The sequence below is a fragment of the Phalacrocorax aristotelis genome, chromosome 4 (genome assembly GCF_949628215.1).
Source record: "Phalacrocorax aristotelis chromosome 4, bGulAri2.1, whole genome shotgun sequence".
NCBI classification, from domain to species: domain Eukaryota; kingdom Metazoa; phylum Chordata; class Aves; order Suliformes; family Phalacrocoracidae; genus Phalacrocorax; species Phalacrocorax aristotelis.
The window spans coordinates 84,116,106-84,135,431 of record NC_134279.1 but is presented as its reverse complement, the minus strand read 5'-3'; the positions used below and the strand labels follow the sequence as shown (position 1 = coordinate 84,135,431).

At 65.0% G+C, this 19,326-nt stretch overlaps 2 protein-coding genes across 4 annotated transcripts in view; both read left to right on the top strand.

The window, feature by feature from the left end:
• Positions 1 to 538: 538 nt before the first annotated feature.
• Positions 539 to 5,884, top strand: SPEF1 (sperm flagellar 1). 3 transcript variants are annotated; one of them, XR_012660435.1, is made up of 8 exons: positions 539 to 699; positions 850 to 961; positions 1,074 to 1,388; positions 2,340 to 2,496; positions 3,197 to 3,226; positions 3,495 to 3,549; positions 4,710 to 4,821; positions 5,636 to 5,884. XR_012660435.1 is itself a non-coding variant. In XM_075092301.1 (8 exons), the coding sequence occupies exons 1-8, from the start codon at positions 591 to 593 to the stop codon at positions 5,741 to 5,743; spliced, it is 1,017 nt and encodes a 338-aa protein (XP_074948402.1). In that variant the 5' UTR covers positions 539 to 590; the 3' UTR covers positions 5,744 to 5,884. The 3 variants fall into 3 exon arrangements, 2 of the variants coding, with proteins under 2 accessions (XP_074948402.1, XP_074948403.1); XM_075092301.1 differs by having other exon boundaries at positions 3,197 to 3,245; XM_075092302.1 differs by lacking the exon at positions 1,074 to 1,388 and having other exon boundaries at positions 3,197 to 3,245.
• Positions 5,885 to 7,682: 1,798 nt separating this feature from the next.
• Positions 7,683 to 19,326, top strand: part of ADISSP (adipose secreted signaling protein) — a 12,761-nt gene continuing 1,117 nt past the window's right edge. The window contains exons 1-5 of the mRNA XM_075092300.1: positions 7,683 to 7,725; positions 9,537 to 9,646; positions 12,602 to 12,744; positions 14,805 to 14,943; positions 18,460 to 18,582. Of these exons, the coding sequence (XP_074948401.1) occupies positions 9,628 to 9,646; positions 12,602 to 12,744; positions 14,805 to 14,943; positions 18,460 to 18,582 (424 nt within the window). The 5' untranslated portion in view covers positions 7,683 to 7,725; positions 9,537 to 9,627. The remainder of the gene's footprint in view (positions 7,726 to 9,536; positions 9,647 to 12,601; positions 12,745 to 14,804; positions 14,944 to 18,459; positions 18,583 to 19,326) is intronic.

The following is a 19,326-nucleotide window of genomic DNA, read 5'->3' as shown; positions in this document are numbered from 1 at the left end:
CCCGCATTGCTCAGGACCCCCAGACCCCCCCCATTCTCCCCCATCGCTCAGGACCCCCATTCCCCCATCGCTCAGGACCCCCAGACACCCCCCCGTTCTCCCCCATCACTCAGCCCCCCTCCCATCGCTCAGGACCCCCAGACACCCCCCCGCTCCCCCATCGCTCAGGACCCCCTGACGTCCCTCCCGTGCCCAGACCCCCTCATTGCTCAGACACCCCCATCGCTCAGGACCCCCAGACCCTCCCCATTCTCCCCCATCACTCTGTCCCCCTCCCATCGCCCAGAACCCCCATTCCCCCATCGCTCAGGACCCCCAGACCCCCCCCCCCGTTCTCCCCCATCGCTCAGGACCCCCCAGACACACCCCCGTTCTCCCCCATCGCTCAGGACCCCCAGACCCCCCCTCGTTCTCCCCCATCGCTCAGCCCCCCTCCCATCGCTCAGGACCCCCAGACACCCCCCCGCCCCCCCATCGCTGAGCGCCCCCGCCCGCTGCCGGCCGCCGGCGCGCTCCCAGCATGCCCCGCGGCGCCGTTGCCATGGCGGCGGGACGCGGCCCGGCCGGGCCCGGGGGTGGCGGCAGGCCTCATGGCGGGCGGCGGGGCGGCGGGCGAGCTGCCGGCCCTCTACGCCTGGCTGGACACCCTGCCGCTCTCCCGGCCGCGCAGGAGCATCGCCCGCGACTTCAGCGACGGGGGTGGGCGCGGCGGGACCGGCGGGGGGGCGCCGGGCCGGGGGCCGGGGGTGGGCCCCAGGTGGGTGCCGGGCCTGGGGAGCGCAGGCCGCGGCGGGGGTGGTTCGCGGGGTGCCCGCCGCCCCCAGCCCATCTCCTCCCCTCTTCCCCCAGTGCTGGCAGCCGAGATGGTGAAATTCTTCTTCCCCGCCATGGTGCAGCTGCACAGCTACGTGCCCGCCAGCTCCACACCGCAGAAGCTCGCCAACTGGGGGCACCTCAACAGGTACCAGCCTGATCTCCTCCTGTGGCCCACCGACCCGCCCGGTGCGTCAGGGAGAGGCTGCGGGTGGTGTCTGCCTGGGCTTTCGTAAAGCCTTTGGCACCATCTCCCACAGCATTCCCCTGGAGAAACTGGCGGCTCATGGCTTGGAGAGGTGGACTCTTCGCTGGACAGAAAACCAGCTGGGTGGCCGAGCCCAGAGAGTGAACAGAGCTGAATCCAGTCAGCAGCTGGTCACAAGGGGTGTTCCCCAGGGCTCAGTTTTGGGGCCATTTCTGTTTAATAACAACAATCTGGACGAGGGGATCGAGGGCACCCTCAGGGAGTTGCAGGTGACACCAAGCTGGGCGGGAGTGTCGATCTGCTGGAGGGCAGGGAGGCTCTGCAGAGGGACCGGGACAGGCTGGATCCATGGGCCGAGGCCACTTGTGTGAGGTTTAACAAGGCCCAGGGCCGGGTCCTGCCCTTGGGTCACACCAACCCCAGGCAACGCCCCAGGCCTGGGGCAGAGGGGCTGGGAAGTGCCCGGCGGAGAAGGCCCTGGGGGTGCTGGCTGACAGCCGGCTGGGCATGAGCCAGCAGTGCCCAGGTGGCCAAGGAGGCCACCAGCCCCCGGGCTTGTGTCAGCACTGGGGTGGCCAGCAGGAGCCGGGCAGGGATGGGGCCCCCGTGCTCGGCCCTGGGGAGGCCCCACCTCGAATGCTGGGCTCAGGTTTGGGCCCCTCGGGACAAGAAGGCCCCTGAGGGGCTGGAGCGTGTCCAGAGAAGGGCAGTGGGGCTGGGGCAGGGTCTGGAGCACAAGTGTGCTGGGGGGTGGCTGGGGGAGCTGGGGGGGTTTAGCCTGGAGAAGGGGAGGCTGAGGGGAGCCCTTCTCTCTCTCTGCAGCTGCCTGAGAGGGGCTGGAGTGAGGGGGGGGCTGGTCTCTGCTCCCAAGTCACCAGTGACAGGACGAGAGGGAACGGCCTCAAGCTGCGTCAGGGGAGGTTTAGGTTGGAGATGAGGGAAAATGTCTTCCCTGCCAGAGCGGTCAGGCCCTGGCACAGGCTGCCCAGAGAGGTGGGGGAGTCACCGTGCCTGGGGGTATTTAAAAGATGTGTAGACGTGGCACTTCAGGGCATGGTTTAGGAGACATGGTAGCTTTGGGTTAAGAGTTGGCCTTGATGACCCTAGAGGTCTTTTCCAACCTTGATGATTCCATGATTCTATGATTCTAAGAGTACCAGGGGGGCAGCCCCCCTGCTCCCCCTTGCTGGGAGCAACGTGCTGCCCCACAGAGTGTCCCTCTTTGGGGACCAGGCCAGCTGGGACACAGGTCAGGGTGCCGCAGGCAGGGGATGCCTGCCTCGTGCTCTCCTGGGCACTCATTTGTCTCCTCTTCTAGGAAAGTGCTGAGTAAGCTGAATTTCTCCATTCCGAATGACGTGATCCGGCAGGTCGTGCAGTGCCGGCCGGGCGTGGTGGAGCAGGTGCTGCTCCTGCTGCGGCAGAAGATCGAGGAGAAGCAGAAGCAGAGCAAGGTGGTGCCCAGCCCAGGCCAGGTCAGCGGGGGCTGGGGGAAAGGGGGCACTTGGCGTGCCGCCTCCTGCTTGTAGATGCCATGTGCTACGGGCTGGGGGGTGATAAGGGCGAGTAGCCACCCCACTGAGAGGTCAGTGTAATCAGGGTAGGGCCAGGGGGACCCAGCTGAGCTCCAGACGTCCTTGTCGGCATCGCTTTCCACCCATGTGCCTCTTTCTCCTCATCATGAGGATCCCACTGCTGTCTCCCTGTCTGCAGCTCTGTGGGGAAGCATAGTGGGGTGTTCCGAGGCAGGGGAGCCCCTCGCGTGAGCAGAGCTGGGGTGGGAGCACCCTGCTGGGAGCGATGCGGGTGGCAGAGCCGGCCTCGCTCGGTGGCCGCAGATGGCAGCCGTGCACCGTCGTCGGAAGCGCGGTGGCACCGCTCGCTCCGCAAGCCTTGGCTTGGCCCGGGCAGCCCGGGAGGAGCCGCTGTGAGTGGGGAGGAGAGGGGATGCCATCCCCATCACGTTCTGTTCCCACCGCCCATCACCCGGCCCTCCTCACTGTGCTCCCCACTCATGTGAGACACAAAGAGCCATGTGGGCTTGGGGATACCATGTCCCCCATTCTCCTGACCCTGGGGCCCTCTCCCTGCATGGGGGCTGTTTGTGGGCTCACGCACAGGGAGCACCACGGCGTGTGGCCAAGCCTGATGGTGTTTCCCTGCCTCTCCATGCAGGAGCCAGGTGTACGGGCAGTGCTGGAAGAGGTCAGCTACCTGGAGACGGGTAGGGCTGGTGTGCAGCGCGGCGGAGAGGAGGGTCCCATCCCGGCCATGCTATGGGCTCACCGGGGTCCAAACCCCAAACTGTGACCATTCTGGTCCCTGGAGGGGGCACCCACAGCCCTGCCTTGTGCAGGGGCACCCAGATAACGAGCTTGGCCAGCACTGGGGGGATTGCTGGAAGGGGGTTTCCCCATGGTTGGGGGGGCAGAGCTGTTTGGGGAGATCATGTGCTAACTGCTGCATTTTGCAGGCTACTCAAAGGTGAAGAGTGGAGGCTGCACTCAGGAGTCTCCCAGGGCTGCCGGGTAAGAGGTGCTGGTCATGCTCGCTGGTGATGTGTCCTTCTGGGTGAAGGGATCCCTGGGCGAAGGGACAGAGCGTCCCCTCAGCGAGTTCCCTGATCATCCCAAGCTGGGAGGAGCGGCTGATGCACCAGAGGCTGTGCTGCCATCCAGCGAGTCCTGGCCAGGCTGGAGAGCTGGGCCCAGGGGACCTGATGAAATTCAACACAAGCACATGCAGGGTCCTGCCCCTGGGGAGGAAGAACCCCCTGCACCAGCACAGGCTGGGGGGGACCTGCTGGAGAGCGGCTCTGCTGAGAAGGCCCTGGGGGTGCTGGGGGGCAGCGAGGTGACCCTGAGCCAGCACCGGGCCCTTGGGGCCAAGGGGGCCAGCGGTGCCCTGGGGGGCATGGAAAGGAGTGTGGCCAGCAGGGCGAGGGAGGTTCTCCTCCCCCCCTGCTTTGCCCCAGTGAGGCAACATCTGGGGTGCTGCGTCCGGTTCTGGGCCCCCAGTTCAAGAAGGGCAGGGAACTGCTGGAGAGAGTCCAGGGGAGAGCTACGGAGATGGTCAGGGGCTGGAGCATCTCCCTTGGGAGGAAAGGCTGAGAGACCTGGGCTTGTTCAGCCTGGAGCAGAGGAGGCTGAGGGGGGATCTCATCAATGCCTATAAATATCTGAAGGGCGGGTGTCAGGGGGATGGGCCGGGCTCTTTTCAGTGGTGCCCAACGCCAGGCCAAGGGGCCACGGGCACAAGCTGGAACACGGGAAGTTCCACCTGAACATGAGGACAAACCCCTTCCCTGTGCAGGTGCCAGAGCAGGGGCACAGGCTGCCCAGAGAGGCTGTGGGGTCCCTTCCCTGGAGACATTCACCCCCCGCCTGGACGCGGCCCTGTGCCCCTGCTCTGGGTGTGCCTGCTCACGCAGGGGTGGGACGGGATGAGCTCCAGAGGGCCCTTCCGACCCCCGCCACTCTGGGATGCTGTGATTCTTGGGGGGGTCCTTGAGGGAAGGGGTCTCCACGGGGGCCGAGGGAGCCCTGTGCCACAGGGGAAGCATGTGTGGCGCAGGACATGGAGGAGCCAGGTGTGCGCTTGAGCCCCGCAGCCTGTCTGGCTCTGTGGGCTGCGAGCAATGCTGCAGGAGGGGTCAGTCATTGTCCCGGTGTTTCCATTCCCCGTCCAGGGTGAAGAAGAGCCTCCGCAGCTGTGTCCAACCTCCCCTGGGGGATGGCGCCGGCTCCCTGCAGCTGTTGGAAAGGGATCAGGCTCTGCTCCTGGCGCAGGAGACCATCCAGGTGAGCCCACCCTCCATCGCCCCAGCCAACACCGTCCCTGTGGCAGCACCGAGCAGCTCTGGCTGCTCCCCGGCAGTGCTGGGCTCCTAAAAGATCTGCTCAACCCGGGCTAGAAAGGCAGCGATAGCTCAGCACGGCCCCGAGGTGCGGTTCAGTCCCTGCAGCCACGTCAATCCGTGATTCCCAAATGTTCCCGTTCCTCATCCGTTCTGGTCCAGCCCGCAGTAACGACGGGTGATGCGGAACAGGCATCGCGGCTGCGCAGAGCCTCCGCACACGCTTGCCGTGGCCCCTGGGCTGTCCCAGAGCTGCAGACCAGGCTCCGGGCATCCCTTATTCCACCCTGGGCAGTGGGTGATTTTTGAAACAGAGCTTTATTCAGCACTGAGCCAGGGCAGTGTCTCTGTCTTGCCTAAAAACGGGGCTTTTCTGCTGGAAAACATCTCCTAAGATGTAAAATTTTGAAAGAGGGGAAGGAATGTTGTGAGGCTTCTCGGGTGGGAAGAGTTGTCACCAGGTCCTGGTGGGGAGCTGGGGCTCCCGGGCTGTGTTTTGGGGGAGCATTTGCTCGATGCAGGTTGTGGGAGCAGGAATAAAGACCCCAAATCTGGCGCTGGTGTCACCTGCCTCAGTTTCCCCTGTGGTTAAAGATGCCTGATGCTGCTCTGTGACACCAGCAGCCACCTCAGCGGGGCCCTGAGCCCCCCGTCCTCCCTGTGCCCCCCCCCTCACTGCTGGGCCTGGCTGGGTTGTATGGATGTGCCTCCCACCCCCCAAAAACCCAAGCTAAAGGGGTGTCGGGGTCTCTGCTCAGATCCTGCAGCTGAAGGTGGGGAGGTTGGAGCAGCTGCTGCACCTCAAGAACATGCGGATAGACGACCTCAGCCGGCGTCTGCAGGAAGCCCAGCGCCAACAGCGGTGAGCGGACCCTCGCCCACCCGCAGCCCCTCACCCACTGCTGCCCCCCACCGCCTGCCCTACGTCTCCCTCCCATGGGAGCTTCTCCTGAGCTGAAAGAGCCATCCCAGTGCCTTGAGTTTAATTAAAAAGCCGGGATATCGCTTGGGGACCTCCCCAAGGCTGTGTCGCTGTGGGGGTCCTGCCTGCCCCAGCCTGGTAGTGTTTATCTCCTGTGCAGTGTCAGAGGGCAGTCGGATTAATCGGCCTGGGCCATACGTGAGCGGAGGCTGGGATTTAATCCTTTATCTAAAACCATTTGTTTTTTATAATCTCTGAGAAAACCCATGCCTCGGCACGCCGACCTGCTGGCGGGGCGGCTGGGGAGCAGCGCCGGGGCTCAGCCTGGCACTGCCTGCCACACACACCAACAGCGCAGGCAGCCCTGCCGCGGCTCCTCCGCTCGTATCCCGCCGGTGCCGGAGCTTCCCAGCGGTGGGGAGATGCCTGGGGGTGGCTCTGGGCACAACCATCCCTGCGCCGGGGTCACCTGCCGCCTGTTTAGGGTAAAAACCCTGTTGTTTGTTCATCGGAGGGGCCGAGCCATGCGCCGTGTCACGCGTGCCGGAGGCGAGGGCGCAGCTGGGGCTCCGTCGGCTCCCTGGGAACGAAGCCCCGGAGTTTTTAAGCGTTCCGGCATCTGGAGGCTGCCGCCAAAGCTGGAGGGGGAGCTGCGGGAAGGGGGGGACACACAGATTAGTCCCCAGGGTGGGCTGTGTCCCTGATCCCTGCGCTCCCCGGCCCTGCCTGCTCACAGAGCCACCTGCCTGCCGGGGCTGACCCTGCTTCCCACTGGGATGGCTCTCGGCCGCATGGGGGGTGCCGCTGCCTCCCCCCACGTTGTTCCCAGCAGGCGGATGTGCTCTTTGGAAGGGAAGTGGCGGCATTTTCCTGGCAGGGACGCATCCCAGCTGCATTCCCGGCCCTCGGTGAGCCCCTGCCGGGGCCTTGCCATCCCCTTGGTGGGACGTGGCCGTTCCCAGCGCTCCGTCCCACCGGAGAAGGGACGTGCTGGGAGCTCATCCAGGCCAGGGGTGGTGGATGTTGGCTGTCCGGATTCTCAGGGATTGGCTCCAGGGGATGGGTTGGGATGGGGATGGTGATGGGATGGGGATGGGGGTGGGATGGTGGTGGGATGGCGATGGGGATGGGATGGGGATGGGGGTGGGATGGGGATGGGACGGCGATGGAATGGGACAGGATGGGGGTGGGATGGGCTGAGCCAGCCCTGCCCAGCCACCACGTGTGGGCCCCAGCCCACTGCCCAACCGCCCTCCAGCCTCCCTGACGGCCCTGGGAGAGCCGGGAATCTCCTGTGGGAGACGCCGGTAGAGCCGAGCTGATGCGGCCGTGCGGCAGAGGAGCCCCGCACACCGAGGCATTGCCCCTTCCATGGGCACGGCCCCGCTCCAGGGGACGGACCTGCCTCCCCCACTTTTGGCCGTGGGGTTTGGATTTTTTTTTTTTTAATAACCTGAAAATGAGTTTTTTGGTCACTGTGGCTTTCCCAGCTGTTTCCCCCACTGTTTTGCCTCCGAGCGGCGCCGGGAGGCTCCGGCCCAACCCCGGGGGTCGCAGCGATCGGGCTCGGAAATCTGGGGTCTGAGGAGCGCAAATTATCAAGCAATGGCAGGTTGCCATGGCAACCGCATCGCCCCGGCGGACGGGGCGGGGCCGCACCGCCCACACATGGCGCTCCCTCCTCCTATTGGCCGCCCCAGCCTGTCGCCGCGCCCCTTAGCGACAGTCCCGCCCCTTGGAAACGACCCAACCCACCGCGGCGCCGCAGCCAGTGGGCGTGGTGATGGGGGTATGCGGGGGGCGCGACCGCCGAGGGGGACAGACCAATGGGAAGGGCGGAGGGTGTGTCGCGGCCAATGGGACGGAGGGGGGCGTGTCCCGGTAGTGGGAAGCGGGGAGAGCGGCGGCGGCCGGGACGCGCCGCGGGTGAGTGAGGGGGGGACGGGGACAGCGGGGACGGGGACGGGGACGGGGACGGGGACAGGGACAGCGGGGTCGGGGAGGGACACCCCGGGCTCCCCCTCCCCGCATTGCCCCCCTCCCCGCATTGCCCCCCTGCCGCCACAACCCGCTGTAGGTCCCCGGTCACCCCGTGCGATGGGGCAGCATGCTGACCCATTGTGCGGAAGGGAACACTGAGGGCGGGGTCCCATAAGCGCCCCTTCTTGCAACACCGGGGCTGAAAAGGTGCGGGGGGGGGCGTATGTGAAGACGCGGTGGAGGCGGGGGGGGATACCCACACCCACGCGTGACGGGGGCTGGGGCCATGCTGGTGATGGCGGAGGCAGATTGGGGCCACCTGGGGCGGGGAGGTGTGCGTCAGCTCCACTGCCTCCTTACTCCCTCGGGGTGCCGGGGACGCCCCGGGAACGGGCTGAGCGCTGGGGACATCAGTGGGGTCCCTTGAGTGCTCACTGCCCTGGGGCTGTGGCTGGGGGGGTCTTGACACCCCTCACCCCCCAAGGGCACAGGGAGCCCGTGGGCCCCACATTCGCCCCTGCTGCAAGTGCAGGTGCCGTGCCCACCCTGGTCCCCAAGACCCCCCCTCCCCAAGCCCTTCTGTGGAGCTGTGTCCTGTCTCGGGCTCTCCTCGCTGCCCACGGACGCCTTTCTGTGTCCCCAGGCATGTCTCTTAAAGCATCCCCAGATCCTGGGCTTTTTCCATCCCGGCTGGATCATCTGGTTTTTCGGGCAGCAGCACCACGGGGGCCGTGGCGAGGGTTTGCCTCCCCCCACCCCAGCCGTTGGAGAGGCTCCCCGCCCTTTCAGCTCTGCTTTTTTTAATCTTGTTTTGATGCTGTTGATGATTTTTCCGTGCGTTTCCCTGTGCTCAGCAGGCCAGGCTGCTGACGGGGCTCTTTTGGGCACCTGCCTCCTGCTGCTGGATTCCTCGGGTGCCCGGCAGTGGGACACCCTGTGTTTGGGCTCCTGTGGGGCAACAGGGCTGGCTGAGCCCCAGGGAGAAGGTTTGAGCCTCTGCTTCCATCACAGGTGTCCTTGGGGTGGTGGTCCCCCCCGCCTCGGTGCAGGGGCAGTGCCCACCCTGGGTCTGGGGGTGCTGGTGGGGGGCCCCTGGTTATCCTGTGGGCTGCCAGGGAAGTGCAGCCTTGGGGATGCAGGTCAGCTGCACCATAGAGAGCATCTCTTCCCATGGGAGGGTGCTGGCAGGCCGGGGGAAAGGGGCTTGTGGGGGTGGTCTAGGTTTTGGGGTTCACGCTGACAGCCTGTAAGGCTTCCCTGGCTTGGGGCTCAGTGTGGCGGCTGCCAGAGCCTTTGTGGGGAGTGGGATGTGGGGAAACTGAGGCATGGGGCGCTCTCTGCTCAGGGCTGATGGCTGGGAGACGCGACGGTTGTGTCCCGACCGCTCTGCTGGCGTGTGAATCCTCCCTTTCCCAGGCAGGGGCTGGCTGCATCGCCAAGTGCCGGCAGTCACGCCGCGGGCTCGTGGCGGAGCGGGCAGAGGGGCTGCCCGTCCTGTGCCCACCATGCCTTGGGGTAGCGCAGGGCACAGGCCCTGGCGTGCTGCCCACTGCTGCCCAAAGCCGGGCTGCCTGAGGCCCCTGAGCTGCAGGCAGGCTCCTCCCCGGCAGGTCTGTGCCGGAGCAACGCCGGAGTCGCAGTTGTGCGGTGTCGTCGCGTCCGTGGTGCTCGGTCCGTCACCGGGAGTCGGCCCGAGGCAGCGGCTGCCCTCCGAGGCTCTGCCTGCCCCTGCCTAACCCTGCCCGTTCCCTCCCCAGCTCCGGCGCTCGGGACCGTCGCCGGTCCCGGACGATGGCCTCCTGCCCGTGCCTTTGAAGTTCCGTGCAAGGACGACGGCTGCGGGGACACATGGCTACGGCTGGCAAGGGTGAGTCCCTGGCGTCCCCCTCCTGCCTGCCGGCCCCTCGCCCCTGCCTGGGCTGCCTGCCCTGACCCGCCGCCAGTCCCCACATTTGATACTCCTTCCCAGCGAAATCCCTCTGCCCTTGGCCCTGCCCGGGGGGGTCCCTCTGCCTGCAGCCAGGGATGCAAGGGCTGCCTGCAGCTCCATGCCCCCGGAGCAGCCGAGCAGGTCAGAGGCTATGGGGGACTGGGAGGGATATTGCTGTTGGTTTTAATGCTGCAAGTTGTGAGAGAGCACCCACTGAGGGGGCTTGTGGTGGGGCGGGGGCTCCGGTGAGGTGCTGCCGGCACCACTCAGCTGCGGTCCCCCCCCTCTGCCGAGCGGCACAACCACCAGCACCTCCTGCCTCAGGCAAGGCTGCTGTGGGGGGCGATGAGTGCCGGGTCCTCCTGGGGTGCTCCCAGCCTCTCCCGGACCCTGGCTGCCTCCCCAAAAGGCTCTGGCGGTGCCAGACTCAGGGAGCCGGTGCTTTGTCGGTGCCAGCAGGGGAACCCTGAAAGGCTGCTGGCACGAGGTGCCCTGCGGCGGTGGCGCCCAGCTCTCTGCCGTGCCGAGACAAAGACCGAAGAGGCTCTTTGTGCCGCTGCTGGGCGTGATTTCATCTCTCTTTGTGCTCCCGGTCGCGACTCCGGCCTCCGCAGCTCCTTCCCTGCTGCCGGTGAGCCGGGCCATGGGATGGCTCCATCCTGGGGGCTCCTCCGGCTTCATGGAAGGATGAGGGCCAGGCGAGCGGTCCCTCGGTGGCGATGCCAAAGGCCGGGCAGGTTGCCTGCTCTGGGCTGCCTTGTTCCTGGCAGTGTGGGAGAGAGCGGCTGGGAGTCCCTGGGGGGAGCAGCATGCTGGGGGAACCCTGAGCCCCCAGTGTTTCCTACTCCAGCCCTGCCTCCCCAGGGATGCTGGGGTCTGGGCACCCTCATTTCAGGAGGGACGTGGTGACTCTGAGAGTGGCCTTTTCTCCCAGGGCTTGTGATTGCTGCTGACATGTGCAAGGCAGGAGTCCCCTGCCCTGCGGCAGGCACGGGTTGGACCCCCAAACCCATCCCCCGGGTGCCTGGGGAGCACGGCACAGGATCCATCAGGGTCCAGTGACCCTCCTGCCATGACTGTGGTGGGACCTGGTGACTTGAGATAAAACACACCAGCTCTGGGTGATTTTCTGCACAGATTTTTCTGCCTGTGCCTCCCCTCGCTGCTGGGTGTGTGCAGGACGCACAATTGCATTTCACCCCTAATGAGATTTCTGTGCTGGCTGACTCACGGCAGGTCCTGCGTGGGTGGGTGCCCCTGTCCCTTCCACCCTGCCCCATGTGCCCGGGGCTGCTGCGGTGCTACCGTCACCACCCGGGCGCTGCCCCGGGGCCGTCCCCTCCTGCCAGGGTGAGGACCATCCCTGTGAGCCTCTCCGGAGCCGGGACGGGTGACATGGCATGGTGCAGCCTCTCAAGGTCACCGGGGTGTGTGCCGGTGGGTGACCTGGTTCCCGGGACAGCCGGTTCCCGGGACAGCTGCCCGCGGTGCCCAGCATCCACCCGCGGCTGCTGCTTTCACCTTCCCCTGACCTCCCTTTCTCCAGAGGGTCTTCAGCCACACCGTGCTCGGTGCCCTCCGGAGACGCTGGTCCCTGGGGACCGCCTGGCTCCCGGGCTCCATGCTGGCCATCGGCTGCGCTACCTCCAAGCACCGCGTGACAAAGACACATATTTGGGATTTTCCCTGCCGGTCTCCTGCCAGGCGTCTCGGCTCAGCTCCTCCGAGCCAGTGCTGGCATCAGGATGCCCGGTGGTAACTGCGGGCTGAGACCTTGCCCATCGCCACAGCTTCTGGCCGGCGTTTGAGATCCACGTGGGTCCCCGGGCTCGTCCCACGCTGCGGCACCCATAAGGGCTCTGTGGGCAGAGGGTGGCTGTGCCCCGTCACGAGGCGCTGCCTGCGTTTCGGTGGGGGGGATCCCACCTGCATCCCCTTCCCCGCTGCAGCCACGTGCAGCCGTTTTGCTCTGCAAGCGGCCGAGTCTCTTGTTTTCCCCTGCGTGCGGGGAAGGGATTTCTGCCGAGCTGTTCCGGCTGAACAATGTCGAGTTATTAAATCCCCGGCGTTTCCAGCTTGCCGAGGCACAAAGAGCCTTTTCTTTAAGGAGGCGGCAATCTGCTCCCGGCTGCTGCCAGATGGATGCGATCAGTGCCTGGACTGGGGGGTTTCTTGGGGTGTACAGGGAGGAGGAGGAGGAAGAGGAGGGGCTGTTTTTTCTTGGAAGCTCGCAGAGAATGTATTGCAAAGGTGCAAGTGAAAGGGCATGTCGTGTTTGTGCCTCTGTGCGGGCTTCTGCAGGCCACAGGGACCTCTGTTTCCCCAGGCAGGTGCCTCTCCTTGCAAGGTTGTTGCATTTTTGGGTTTCCCTGGGGTGCTGCGGGGTTTGCTCCCCAAAACACTGGCCAGCTTTGCAGGCCTGGAGAGCCCTGCCCAGCACCCTGGGATGTGTGGGAGCCCTTCCCTGGGGAAGCTGTCCTTCCCCCTTATCCCACCTGTGTCCCCTTCCCAGCAGAGTCCGTGTCTCTGCTCGTCCTGCTCCTCTGCCCCGAGAAAACACACAGGAGCGAGCAAACGCTGCCGGGCCCCGGGGACGGATGGGACCCTCGCAGCCCCTGGGCATCAACTGGTGGCAGGTCCATGCGCTCCCCTCTGCTTGGAGGGTGCTCTCTGTGGCCACTGGTGTCTGGTGTCCATGTGCCCCCTCCCCAGCCCGTGGCACAGGGCGTTTCTGAGATGAGGGGATGGGAAACTGGGGGGGCACCGATGCTCTGGCCTCGGTCTGTCCCCAGGGGCTGCGGAGGGACACGGAGCTGGGGATGGAAGGGTGCGTCCCGGGTGGGCAGGGAGTGACAAGTGACACCCAGGCTCTGACCTCTCCTCCCCACGCAGGCAGCAAGGCGAAGGGGGGGGCCGTGCGCTTCGCCCCCAGCCAGCCCGCTGAGGGGGCCCACGGCCACGTGCGCTTCGATGAGAAGCTCCACGACTCAGCGGTGATGGTGACGCAGGAGAAAGACGGCAGCTTCCTCGTCAAGGTGGGAGCTGGGGCCTGGGGGATGAAGGGGGGGACTGGTGCCACCCTGGCCTGACCCCGCACCCGGCAGCGGGGCTGGGTCTGTCCTGGGGGCCCTGTGGGGTGGGTGGCCCCCCCTGTGCTGCCTGTTGTAGCTCCCTGAACTGTGGGGCTCCTGCTGCCCGTGGCTTCTGCTGCCCGCAGCTCTGCCCTCTCTGGGGAGGTTTCCATCACTGTCCCTCCAGACATCGCTCTGTTTCCATTACAATTCTCAGATTTGGGGGTGTTTCTGGCCCTGCTAGTTCCCTGGAGTACCCGGGGGGTGTGGCCTGGGAGCACCCTGAGAACGTGGGTGTCCTTCCCCGTGGGCGGCTGTGATGCTCCTCAGGGCACTGGTACAAACGTGGGTGCTTTGCTCTGGATTCACCCATTTAGCACCCGATTCCTGCAGCTGCATCCAGCCTCTGCCAGTGACGGGGGGGGCAGGTTTGGGGCCGGCGGTGGGTATTGATCACCGCAGGGCTGGCTGAACCCCCCGCCACGTGCCTGTGGCGTCGGCTTAGATTTGATGGCGGTTCCCAAACCGTGCTGGGGGCTGGTGGCGGCAGCAGGGAGGGTGAGCTGTCTTTAATGACGCTTTGAATTGCCCAACAGTTTCCCTCTTGCTCCTGCCTGCTCCCCCGCGGTGGCGTGGGACGGCAGAGCAGGGTCCTTATCCTCTGGAAAAGTGTCCACGTTTTTCCTCACTGGTGATGTAGCGGGAGATGCTGCGCTGGCCCCTCCTCTCCTTTGGCAGCCCCTCTCTCCCAGGAAACAAACCCCTCGGAGACCTTTGGGGCTGCTCTGGTGTTGCGTGCAAGCTGAAACTCCCTTTCAGCTCTGAGTCAGTTATTTGTATCGGGCGAATGATGGGTTATCGCCCTAAAAACAGCAGTGAATTGCTTAGCAATTGCCGATCTGTGGGCGGCTGTTATTATTTTTCCCACCCGTGCCGTGCAGCATGCCGCGGGCGCCCCGGCGCTGCACGTGCCTCTCCGGCGAGCTGCCTGCTGCCTTCGGTGCTGCCAGCCCTGACGGCAGAGCGGGACCGGCCCGGTGCCGGCAGCCGCCCGTGCCCAGCTCAGCGTGCCGGTGCCGCGTGGGTCTGTGCCGGGGCTGCCTTTAGCCACGCAGCTCCTCTTTCTGGCCAGGCCTGGGGTGCGCGCCGCACCCTGCCGTGCTTATCAGAGGCAAGAGGAGACCCTCATCCTCTCCCCTATGGAGAAAAGTCTATTTAGGGCCGATCACCAAATGTCTTTCCATGGCTTTAAAATCCCCAAAGCTGCACATCATGGTTTCTGTGGGTTTCTGTGTTGCAGTGACGCCTCGCAGCTGCTCGTGGACAGGAACGTGCAAGCATACGGCGTGCATTTTATATCTGTGTGTTGTATTTGCGTATATATATGCATTTACGTGGCAGTCGAGGTACAGCTTGGGGCCGGCTGCACGTGTGTGCCTGCTGAGGGTGCCTGCCTGAGCCGTGCCCGCAGCAGGGCTCACCCGCCGCCGCCGGTGGGGTTTGTGGCGGTCGGTGAGCGGTGGGTACCCCATGTCCCCGGGAGGGGAGACATGAGCGTGATGGAGACAGACCCTGCCCCAGAGGTGGCCGGCTCCAAAAGGGCTCTGTTTTCATCGTGGCAGTGGGTAGATGATGTTTGAAGGCGCGCTTTTGGAAACTTTTGGCTTTTAGAGACCAGAAACGGCAGCTGAATGCGCCGGGAAAATTGGTTTCTGCTCCTGTGTCACTGAATGGTGGTTGTTCCCAGGGCTTTGCCCAGAACTGGTTATTTTTGCTGCTTGCTTTGTGCAGTCAAAATAGACGTGATTGTTACGTTTTCCTAATTATTTAGGAAACAGCCCCCATGGCTGCTGCCCCCCACCTTCCTGTGGGCGCTGGGGTGCCCGATGCCCGGTGGGTCCCTGTCCCCAGGGCAGGACATGGAGGGGGACGGGATGGGTTGGGATGGGACGATGGACCTCCCGCCGTGGCTTGGCGCCCACCCGAGACATGATGTGACCCCCGCCGTGTCCCCCCCATTGCAGGTGGGATTCCTGAAGATCCTCCACAAGTACGAGATCACATTCCTCCTGCCCCTGGTGCAGAGGCTGGGGAAGGACATCTGTGCCGTTCCCCTCCCCAACCTCAACCTCCGAGTCATCGGCATCACCCCCCTGCCAGAAGGTAAGGTCCCCCCCTTTGTCCCCCCCCCCCCTTTGTCCCCCCCCCCCTTGTCCCCTTGGTGGCTGCTGTGCTGGGTCCTGGATCCTGCTCTTGCTTCGACACAGGGGTGTTGACACGAGGGGTGAGCAGTGAGGGGGGCACTGCCTGGGCTGGGGGGGCTGCCAGACCCAGACGTACCCCTAGATGCCCGTGGGGGTGGCAGGGGTGTCTGGAGCGCCGTGGGGAGCATGAATCAAGGGCTCCCGTGGGGCAGGAGGCAGGCAGCAGCTCCGTGGTCCTGGGTGTAATTGTGGCCGTCCGGGTTGAGCTCTTGCCAGGCGTGGGGAATGATTCCTCTCACCTGGGGGGCCCGGAGACCTCCGGGAGGCTGCAGGGATGGCTTTTTATTGCTGGGGTGTTTTCCTGCTTCGTGGGAAGTCAGTGGGTGAGTGTCCTCCAAAGTGCTTTCCAAACCCCAAGCCTCATCCTTCCCCTGAGCACAGCGGGGTGGCAGGCTGATGGGGCTGTCCCCCACCCGCGGGGCTTTGGGGACAAGTCCCGCTGCAGCTGCTAGCGAGGAGTGTGGCATTTGGTCCTGGCATTGCCCAGGGTGGCCGGGTCGGGCCGTATCCCCGCGCCCATCCTTGCAGTGCTGCGCTGGAGAGCTTTATCCCACAGAGAAGGAATCTGCGTTTGCACTGCACCTGCCGGGAGACGCCGACCCCAACCCGCGTGCTTGGAGAGCGGCTTTTGTGGCATTTTAATCCAGGAACCTGCTGAACGCAGTCCAGACGTGCTGGTATTTTTAGCACTTGCTCTGTCTGCTCTTCGCCTGCACTGAGGGTCTGCTTAAAGAGGAGGCTGGAGCTGAGGGGGAGGTCGCCTCTCTGTCTGTCTTCAGGCTTCTTGCTAATTCTCTTGTCGTAGAGAAAAGGAGAATAACGTCCTGCAACGTAAGCGCTCGACGCGGGTCTGTGCAAAGGCTTTGCTTTGTGCCGTGCCTGTGGTGGCTCAGGCCCAGCCCAGCCCATGCTGGGGGCTGGGCAAGTGGCAGCCCCCCAGGATCATGGCTGCAGGGCTGGGGGTCCTGCTGGCTGCTCTGCCCCCTCCTTCCTCCCCAGCCTTCCCCATCCCCGTCCCGGCTCCCCCAGATCCTGCTCTGTCCGTCCCATCCCCACCGGCAGTGTGGCTTCGGTCGCAGCCCATGCCCTGCCCCGCGGCTGTTGCTCCGTCCCCTGCAGACCCATCTCTCCGTAACTTATCGTCTGCAGTTGGGAGGTTAAACCCGCTTTTATCCCAAATGTGCATCAATCAGCTCCTGTTTTTTGTGGGTTCAGGTCAGTCTGGGAGGCAGGAGGTGAAAAGCAGCCGTGGGTTTGTGGAGCCGAGCCTGTGAGCCGGTGGGGATGAGGACAAGGAGAGGGACAGGGTTTTCCAAGAGGCTCCAGGCTCATGCACCAGTCCAGCTCTGGTCTGGGGTCAGTTTGCCACCGGCACAGGGAGCAGAGCCGTGCACGGTGGCCCCGGCGCGGCGGCTGAGACAGCTGAGCATCGCCCTGGGCTTGGTGGCAGCCGTCTTGGGGGTATGGGATCTGCTCCAAGGATGCAATGGGCTGCAGAGCGCCTTGGGGCACCTCGGCTGGTCCTGTGCCAGCGGCTCTGGCTGACAAGCAGCTGGTGGATGCTCTTCCCTGCACCCCGGTCCCCGCTGGCCCTCAGGGGCTGCAGCTCGTCGCCTCTCCCCGTGCCGCCCCCCCGGCAGCCGAGGGTCTGGGAGCAGGGCTGTGGCTGGCAGGGATGGGCTGCGGCTCTTCCTGCGCTGCCGCTGGCCCCAGCCCAGCAAAGCACTTAAGCTTTGTTTGCTTGAAGCTTCCCACCTAAGGCTGGCGTGCCCGGGCCCAGGGCCAGGGCTCCCAAGGCTTTGGGGAAAGGAGCCCTTCGGGGATTCCCGAGCAGCTCCGGTGGGACCTGGAGGAGTCCGGTGCCTCACAGCGTTTCAGCTGCGTCTGTCCCCAGGGTCCTGGTGACAGCCACGCTCCCGTCCAGGCTCAGCTTCCCGCATCCTCGCCTGCGGGCAGGGATGGGACTTGCCACGTTTGTCCAGCTGTGGGCCAAATCCAGTCCCTGCACTGCCGGCGGTGCTGGGGCCACCCAGCCCGGGCCGAGCGTGGTGCCTGGCTGCGGTGACGGCCGCGGCGGGCCTGGCGAGCAGGGCTGTGATCTGAGGGTGCCCTGGCACAGACACAGAGACAAAGCGGCCCCGGGGGGCGCGTGGGCTGGAGGTAGGGGGGCTCCCGGCGCTCGGCAGGAGGTTTTGCCACCGCTTTTCCTTCCATCACCAGGTCCAACCTGGCATGGGGAGATTCGTTGTGCCCAGTGGTTGCTCCCCTCCATCCACCTGCGCTCCCCGGGTGCTGCCGGTGTTTCTGAGCCCCAGGGCTGAGCCCTGTGGAGCCAACAGCCACGTGTGCTCTGGAGCCTGGATGATGCTCAGCACAATTTTATTTCTTTTGGGTTTTTTTTTTTTTGTGCCGTTGCAGCATCCCCCTGTGCCGGCCGTGTCGGGGTGCCTCCCTGCGAGCTCTGCGGGGGCTGCCCGTCTGTGTGCTCACAGCAAGCTCGTGCCCCCCACACCAGGGTTTGACTAATGCCTTTTTGCAGCTGGTTTAATTTTCTGCCTCTCCTTTATTTTACACTGTGTGCTTTTTTTTTTATCCCCCTCTGGATCAAAAGCAACCGCCTCCTTCAACCCTGCCAGCTCGGTCCCTGCACCGGGGGGGTGCGGGGCTGAGGCCAGCCTTCACCCGCTCTGAGCTGGGGGCTCCAAGGGGTGTTTCCACGTTCCCTCTGCTCTGCAAGGAGGAAGACATGGCAATTTTGGCAGGGGTGTTCCCGGCTGGTGGGAGATCGTGGTGTTCACCTGCAGGCGGGTTTGCTGTGTCCATGGGGTCCTGTGTGCTGCGGCCGTGTGTGGGGCTGGAGGGCCGGGGTCTGGGAGGTGGGGACCCCCCTGGCTGTGGCCAGGCGTGCAGAGGAGTGTGTGCTGGTGTCCTGCTCTGCTGCTCCCTCGCTGGGGGGCTGTGCAAACCCCCTGTGGCCTGGGGCAGGGTGACAGGGACAAGCAGGTCTCAGAGGTGCCGTCGGGGGATGCTCAGCACCGTCACAGCAGCGCCCTCGGCCCCGTGCTGGGAAGAGCAGCGTCCCCTCAACACCTCACCTGCATCTCTGTGGAGCTTTTTGTGCTTCACCACAGCTCAGCATCCTCGTCTCTGCCTCACGGGTGGGGAAACTGAGGCACGGGGTGGGGAGGGAGCCCAGCAAGACTTGTGCTGGCTTGCTCAGCACCTCGGTGGCGGGGACGGGACTAAATCAGCCGTACCCCAGGATCTGCTGTCTCTGGGTGCCTACAGTGAGAAGGGGCTCCTGGGGCAGGGAAGGCGAGGCTCAGGCAGGTTAGGTGAGGCTCAGGCAGGGTAGGAAAGACGCAGGCAGCTCTCGCAGCCAGAGCCCAGCTCCCAGGGTGTCTCTTGTCCCCAGGCTACAGCGTGAAGTGCGAGTACACAGCACACAAGGAAGGGGTCCTGAAGGAGGAGATGGTCCTGGCCAGCGAGGCCGGTGAAGGCGCCTGTGTCAAGGTCGTGGTACAAGCCCGTGTCATGGGTAAGGGTCTGCCGGCTCCGGAGGACACAAGTGTGGGGGGCCTCGCGTGGGTCCTTGGGTTTCGGAGCAGCGATTCCTCCCCGGTACAGCCGGTAACAGGGAGTGCTCGCAGGCCTGCCTGGAGACCCGCTGCTTTCTGGGGAGCCAGGGCTGCACGCGGGTGGGCCCCAGGTGGACCATGCTCCCGCATCCCCCTTATCCCCCGCTCCCCCCTCCCCGCGTTCCCTGCACCCTGCTCCCTCCTCCCCAGCACATTTCCCTCCTCCAGCTCTCCCACTTCAGCTGCTGCAGACGTTCCCCACCTGGTGGACATTTCTGTGAAATTGTCTAAACCCGATGACTTTCACCCCAAAAATCCCCAGCCATGGGGGACCAGGCTGCGGGGCCTCCCCGGTGAAGGGGCACATGGAGCAGGGCTGCAGTGGGGGAGTTGGGGGCACCCCGTGTCCCACTCCTCACCCCCAGCCCAACTCCGGGGGCCTGGCCAAGCCCACTGGGGTCCCCCCGTCCTCCAGCCGTGGCTGCTTGTTCGGCAGCACCACAGTCTTTTTAATTCCAATTTTCTTTCCCCTCCCCCACCTTGCTGCCTAATTTGGGTTTGTTAATTAGAGCAGCGGTTCGTAGCTCGGCTTCCTCTGCCTTGTGCGACGCGACGCCTGCTTTCACCGGCATCTTCCACGCGGCCGGTCCCAGGGTCCCTGTGGCCGGTGGGGCTGGGGGTTCGCTCCCCGCTATGCTGGGGCA

Bases quoted from the DNA above. Each gene is read 5' to 3' on its own strand.
- SPEF1 (XM_075092301.1), top strand. From the start codon at position 591: ATGGCGGGCGGCGGGGCGGCGGGCGAGCTGCCGGCCCTCTACGCCTGG. The intron at 3,246-3,494 runs GTAGGGCTGGTG...TGCATTTTGCAG, and splicing joins GGTCAGCTACCTGGAGACGG to GCTACTCAAAGGTGAAGAGT. The intron at 3,550-4,709 runs GTAAGAGGTGCT...TTCCCCGTCCAG, and splicing joins GAGTCTCCCAGGGCTGCCGG to GGTGAAGAAGAGCCTCCGCA.